The 6,723-nt window shown below is 45.9% G+C and overlaps 1 protein-coding gene and 1 long non-coding RNA gene across 2 annotated transcripts; one reads left to right on the top strand and one right to left on the bottom strand.

The window, feature by feature from the left end:
• Window positions 1-505: 505 nt before the first annotated feature.
• On the bottom strand, window positions 506-3,112 carry PSMG3 (proteasome assembly chaperone 3). Its single transcript, XM_015876779.2, has 2 exons — window positions 2,806-3,112; window positions 506-1,158 (listed from the first exon to the last, which is right to left on the bottom strand). The coding sequence occupies exons 1-2, from the start codon at window positions 3,019-3,021 to the stop codon at window positions 1,006-1,008; spliced, it is 369 nt and encodes a 122-aa protein (XP_015732265.1). The 5' UTR covers window positions 3,022-3,112; the 3' UTR covers window positions 506-1,005.
• Window positions 2,865-6,202, top strand: LOC107320671. Its single transcript, XR_001558344.2, has 3 exons — window positions 2,865-2,959; window positions 4,893-5,011; window positions 5,307-6,202. It is a non-coding gene; the product is annotated as an uncharacterized LOC107320671 (long non-coding RNA).
• Window positions 6,203-6,723: the final 521 nt, after the last annotated feature.

Raw genomic sequence — 6,723 nt, forward strand, 5'->3', positions numbered from 1 at the left:
AAGATTTATTACTCAGTGCTACCTGTTCCAAGAAGAGGAAAAAACAAACATGCTTTCCAAGCAAACAGCACAAGTCGGGCTGTTAAGCGAGCTGTTAACTCATATGACCTCACCTAACAGCACTTTCTTTCAATGGACTCAGCCAGCACCCCACTGTGTAACCCTCAAAATTCATCTGTCTCCACGTCTGCTCTGTCAGTGCTTCAGGAGAGGGGCAGCTTGTTGGAGGTGGCCCAGAGCAATGCACACGCTGTCTGTCTGATGTGCTACATCATAAGGAAACAAGTGATATTTTGCCTCTTTCTCATTACCTCGGGTTCCTTCCTGCCATCAGGTTTCATGAAACTGGAACACTGCGATTATCCACCTCTTCAAAATGAGACTGAAAGTGAAGAGCAGATTCAGAACACATCAGGAGGGGACTGACGGAAGGATAAAAGCAGTCACATAGGAGTAATTACCTTAAAAATAATAATAATTAAACATAAAGCAGGCAAGACAAATCTTTCCTATTGTGCAATTGCTGTTTATTTGTTACGGAGGCTTGTATTTCAATTGAAGGGATTTTCAAAGAGCCAAAAAAACAAACCACCAACCAACCATGTAAAATTAGATTCATCAGTGTTTCTTTTACTCACTCTGCACTGGGTGTTCCCCTTTGCGGTACAGTGTAGCTACAAAGCTTGGCATCCATCACTCCTCCTCGGGACACTAATGCAGAGCTGTGACGTTGCCCAGATGTACAGCCCTCCCCAGGTGACAAAAGTCACATCTCTGTCCTATACTGAGGCAATTGTTCTCATCACCAACTACCTGGACCACAAACCTGTCGCAGCAACAAAACCCACAACCGTTCTACACAGTAGAGGAAAAATTCATCACATTCCTAAGCATGTCCAAAACCAGCACAAAGACATTCCATCATTTTCATTTCTTGTCCTCTCAAAATAAGCGGCGATGAGTCACGGACTCCAGATCATTTCCTTGAATCCAGATGGTCCAACTTCACCACACTTGGCAACTTCGGATCACTTCCCGTAGAGCTTGTATTCCTTCCATGGTCTTGTCCTTCAAAGCCATAGCGAGAAGAACCGGTTTGTTCCCAGCTTCCTGAGACACAAAGGCCACCAGGTTTTTGGCACAGACATGGACGAGGGGCTGAAAAGCAAAGGTATAGAGAGGTACAATCCCAGCTGCAAAGTCCTAAGCATGAGATAGCAGAGGAAGAGCCCCACAGTGATGTGTTAATGGATCACGTTGAGAACCTGACTGTGCTGGAGGCTGAGCATGAGTTTGCTGAGCACTTCCAGCGTGATTGGAAACAGACACACAGCTTGGCTGGTCAGCAAAGCCAAGCCGTGGTATGGGATCATTTAGAAGGCACTTTCTCAACTGACTTAAAATAGAAGAGTTTAGACCTGCGAGTGGCAGCCCAAGAAACAACTGAACTGGAGCTGCACTGGAGTCCTGCGCTGCTTCAGGGTGTTTGGAAAGCTGCTGTTGAGAGCCCTTCTGCAATACTCCCCACAGCACCAAATATCAGCTCATGTAAAAGGACCAGAATGCCTCTATTCCCATCATAACCAGATTCCCCAGTACTACATTCCCGTTGCTGACCAGACTCTGCTCTGCTGACAGACTCTGTTAGTAAGCTGTCTTGGTTCTGTCATTCTTATAGACATCACACTGGCGTTATACACAGTCTTTGCACATGTAAAAGATGCTTATGATTTAGAAATAAATGCTTAGGCTGAAGCAGGGAAGAAAAGGGAAATAATCTTAGTGAGGTTTCCTTAACAAGAATATCCAACTTGTCTCAGTTGTATCGACACCTATAGCTGTGTATCCCTTAGAAGGCTGAGCTAGCATGACTTTAGCTGCCAACGTAGCTTGGAATGGCCTCAAACAGGGATGTTAACAGCAACCAGCAGGAAACCAGCAAATTAAAAAGCCTTCAAGGTGAGATTGATTAAGTTGGCCACACAAAACACTGTGTAAAAAAGGCACTTCCTGCCTCCAACATAAAATCCAGGAATGACTCAAGGTGCTGCTGTTCAGAATTAGCAGCCACGTCAACCAGGCAAAGCAAAGCTCCCCCCACCCAGGGAAGGCTGTTATTGAGGAATGAGGACTGCACTGAGGGGCAGACAGAAAGGGGAACCTACGTGTTGTTACAGCTCTTCTAGTTAAGGGTTAGCAAGTAACATCTGACAGCCCAACCATGATGGAAAGCCTCATAAACTTGTAGCTCTGTAACTTATTGCTTTAATGCTTGACCAGCCGGTGCTTTGCAAAACACGTTCGGTTCTGCTTTTCTCTCCGGCTCTGTGAAACAGTCAATAAAAACTCGTTTAGTTGAAGGAAAACAAATTAAACTTTATCAAGGGCAGGTGCACAGAGAGAGGGCATCTAAAGTGCATTGTGGGGCTGGCAGAGATGGAGGCTGGGGGGGGGGGGGGTAAAAGAGACTCGAGAAGGAGAAATCATTGGAACAGAAAGCCAGGAAAGCTTATCAGAGTTATGTTTGATCTTACAACCCTTATAGCTGTATCAAAGCCTCCATAAACACAGCAAGGCAACCCATACCCTGCGTGACACAAAGCAGCAGCCCCACAGAGCACTCGGTAATGCCGTGTTTTGTAGAGGAAGCCCCTCTTCCTTCACAACAGACTCTGACATCCATTTTACCACCGTGCAAACACCGCTTAACGACCGTGATTCATCAGCAGCTCCCTGGCAACTCGCACGGCCCCACCTCCAGCATTTCCCCTTCTCGGTGCCGGGGAGCTGCTCATCTGCTCCTACCTCATCCTTGCCCAGCAGCACTTTGGTGCTGAGCGAAGGTCTGCCAATGTTGTCCCCAACGGTGTCGGGGTCCACGTAGACCAGCGTGCCCATCTTGCCGTACTGCGTGACCACCACGAGGATGGAGTTGGAGAACGCGGTGCAAACCACCTCGGTGCGGACCCCGCGGACCGCTTCCTCCCGCCGCTTAGACGGCACGATGGGGCTGGCTGCCATCGCTAAGGGTCAAACAACAGCCGGGCCGAGCTCAAACCTCGTACCGGATCGATCAGCCGGCCCGCCCCGGCGGAAGCAGCGCCCGTCCCCTCCTCCCATCCATCCCATCCCTCCCTCCGGTGCGGGCAGATGGCGTCGGGCCGCCATGATGGGGAGGAGCCGCCTGTGGTCCATGTGCCTGTTTGAGCCAGGCTGTGCTGGTTGGGGGAGAGCTTGATCCTTCCTTTCCACGCATTCACTTGTTACCCTTCTTTCCGACCCCCCCCAGGAAAAGCACTGAACCCCACGTTACCTCTTATATGCAATCCCTCCTTTTAGCTTCCCCTTTTAACTTGTATCTCCCATGCGCAGCACGCAGGCTCTGTGCTGACAGTGCTCGCAGGCACCATCAGAGAGCAGCAGAGCTCCACTGAAAAGCCTTGTGCTGTCTCGGTTTGTTGATGCAGGAGGGCTGCCTGCTGCTTCCCACCGTGCTCTGCCTCGGAAGGACGTGTGTCTATGCTTGCACTCTGCTTATCTGTAGAGCTTTTCATCCAGTGATCCCTAATCACATTGCAGACATGATTACATTTAGCTTCATCAACTCTCTTCTGACATAAGAGGTTATTAATACGCCCCATTTTACGGTCCGAGGGAAATAAAGGATGAAGGCAGGCAGCAGTTCAGAAGCCATCGCATCCTTGGCTGCAAGGCACCAGATCTCTTCTTCCATTCCCATGCACTTACAGCTGGGGAAACATGAGTTGAGCTTGTCACTATCTCAATTACTAGCAAAAATCAATGACTATGCAGCCCAATACCTTGATAGGAAGAACTACCCATAGCATTGCAGCTTTAAACCTTTATTATTATTTATTCGAGCAGTTTCTTACCACTCTTGTTTTGGTTTTTCAATGCTTAAGTGCCTCTGTGTGGTCTGCTTCTTTATCATAATCTCTGCATTTATCTGAAGTGATTTTGTAGAGCTAATGCATGAGATCTGCAAAGCATTAGAAATGTTTCCCACTTCTCTTGAAAACTAGACACGGTGTTTCAGGACATCCATTAATAATCCCTGCTCTTGGGAGCGCCTGGCTATCAAAGTGCTGGGTTGCTTTATTAGTTTACAGGTTATTACTTCTCTAGTTTAGATTTCTCTCTTGTATCTTTTATGATGCAGAATATAGACTGTGAGCTGGGACCTGAGGTTCAGCCAGGCTCTGGTCTGAGCATCCAAGGAGAGAAGAAAGGAATTGGTTTGCTCCCCAAAGCAGGAGCTGCTTGAGAATTCTTCTGACTCCAGTTATAAATCAGCTGCATGAAGCAGAGCTGCTGCTAAGGACAATCCTCTGGCCAGCCAATATCCCTGTGCTCTTTTTCCCTGCGTCAGCATCACAGCAAGGTTGGGAGCATGTGGGTAGTGTGGGGTTAGTGTGTCCTCATGTCGGTGCTCCCAGGGACAACAAATAGCATCATTTCTCCTTCTATCAGAGCACTCTGGGAGGTTTGCTGGTTTGTAAGTGGTATACACAGCTCTCATTGTATGGGATTTTTTTCTCATTGTATTGTATTTTGTGTAGTCTGGAGACTGCAGCCAGCTGCACATCTGAAGTGCTTGAGGTGGATGTGAGCCTGAGACTGTTGGGTCATCCTGTCGTCTTGCTTTCTTGCATTTGCGACATAGTGAGGAAACAGTTCATTGATGTGTGTATAAATAGTGAGTACTCACATATGAATATCAGCCTATTTGCCTGCAAAAGCTCAGCGTGCAGAGTAGGATTTAAAAGCATGTCAGTAAGCCAACACTCCCTGGCTGGGCCCGGAAGCATCCAGGTAGCAATGTGACTAAAGCTCTTTGCTTTTTTATTGCTTCTTTTTTATTCTCCTTTCAGATTTCGCAAGCTATAGATGGAGTACTCCAACCCTTACAGGATTTAGTGATGCTGTGTCATTTGTGTTTTGAGCTGCTGTGCAGACTGGAGGAGGAAGACTTGAGGTCCAGGAGACTGGGGTGAGCAATGGGCCCCCATGGGCCTGGGGGAGAGCTTTAGAAAGGGGCTCCTTCTGAGGCTACAGAACCTGGCATAAGTAGCTTCAGCCTATCTACAAGAGCTCTGCCTGCCTAAAAGACTGCATTACATCACACAGTCAACCTGGTGCTGTGCCACAATAATCTCATTCTCAATATTTGTCATGAGATAAGAGCTGCCCAAACTGGGCACTGTAACCAGGGGACGTGGATCATCATCATGATGCAAGACTGAGTTTGAGTACCATTCACATAATTCACATTCATCATTTAACAGCCCTCCACTGATGATGACCATGGTCGTGCCTGCGAATGGAGTCATCCATCAACAGTCCCACGTTGTGAGCAGCAGAAGCTTTGCATTACTGGAATGGCTGAAGAAATTATTTCCATGGATCAGTATAAGTGGCAGTAAATAGCCCACAATGGCCCATGCAGGAGGTTTTTGGTTGCTCGTGGTGGTCTGTCAGATGAAAGACAGAGTGCAAATAATGGATCATAAAAACAATAGTAGTGTTGCTTCCAAGAACCAAACTCAGAACCCTTTGTTCTTAAGCAGGGTGAAAACACAGACAATAACAGCATTTCTCTTGCAGGAACAAGAAGAGAACATCAGAGTGTGGTTATAATACCAGTAGTATCATCACTTGTATAAATCACTTAATTGTGACAGTAAATTAAATACTGCTGTTGTCTAGAAATCAGCCATAGTTAAAGTGATGAGTCTTGAGGAGGCAAATGCTTTGTGCTCTGCCAGTAATATATTAGCTCCTCTTCCAAGTGAGAAAACAATTAAAATCTCGGCTGAAAAGGGCATATTTTCTCTGTGGCCACTGATCCCTCACATTCGGGATATAATAAAGTGTTTCTAATAGTTGTTCATTATTACCCAGTTGAAGGAGGAAAAATCCTTTTTCTCATCATGCTCAAGAAAGTTATGAAATGGTTCTGGGAATATTTGAAAGTGTAAGAGGCACATAACCAAATGGCTTTGACAATATATCATTGTTTGCAGCTCATAATGCCGCTGTTAAGTGTGGGAGCTATCTGTCAGCGCACGGAGTGGAAAATGAGAATAAATATTTACTTTCTCTTCCAAGTAACAGAATAGTGTGAGGTGAACAGGTCCTGATGTGATTTTGAGGGTCGTGTAGCAAAAGCTGAAGCATTACAGGAGGCATTTGTATTGCAGAAGTTAAATGGATGGAAACACTGAGGTGTCTCCCAGTGAAGTGGGCAGCTTTGAGCCTTGGACATGCAAGCATGATTCTGAGCACTGGGGATTCCTCTTGGATGCTGGGTGAAGATGGCGATGAAGAACATACCTCAGATCCCCATTATCTCCATCTCATAGTATGTGTAGAAGTCACTGTGTCCATTCGTGTCCCTGGAGAGTACCAGAAGAAATGTGTTTTCTTGGAGGCAGATTTGACATTTCAGAAACCTGCAAAACGAAAAAAGCTGAAGTTTAAATTAATTTTAACTGACTACATAAAGAGTTTTATGAACCAACATTAAAAAAAGAGCATTGAAATTGTTTGTTATTACCATTCTAAGTAATGAACTGAAGTCTTTAATAATTGAATAGTGCCTTTGATGTACACTATAAACGTACTCTGTAGAGAACAATGCAATTATACACTGAGGAAAATGGCATTAAAATGTAGTCCCTGATTTCACAGGTGCTTATCTAT

This window comes from Coturnix japonica, chromosome 14, assembly GCF_001577835.2.
Source record: "Coturnix japonica isolate 7356 chromosome 14, Coturnix japonica 2.1, whole genome shotgun sequence".
In the NCBI taxonomy this organism is placed as follows: Eukaryota; Metazoa; Chordata; class Aves; order Galliformes; family Phasianidae; genus Coturnix; species Coturnix japonica.

Excerpts from the sequence above, each read along its gene's own strand:
- PSMG3 (XM_015876779.2), bottom strand. The coding sequence starts at position 3,021 with ATGGCAGCCAGCCCCATCGTGCCGTCTAAGCGGCGGGAGGAAGCGGTC. Across the intron at positions 1,159-2,805 it reads TGCTGCTGGGCAAGGATGAG|CCCCTCGTCCATGTCTGTGC; the intron begins GTAGGAGCAGAT and ends TTTGCTTTTCAG.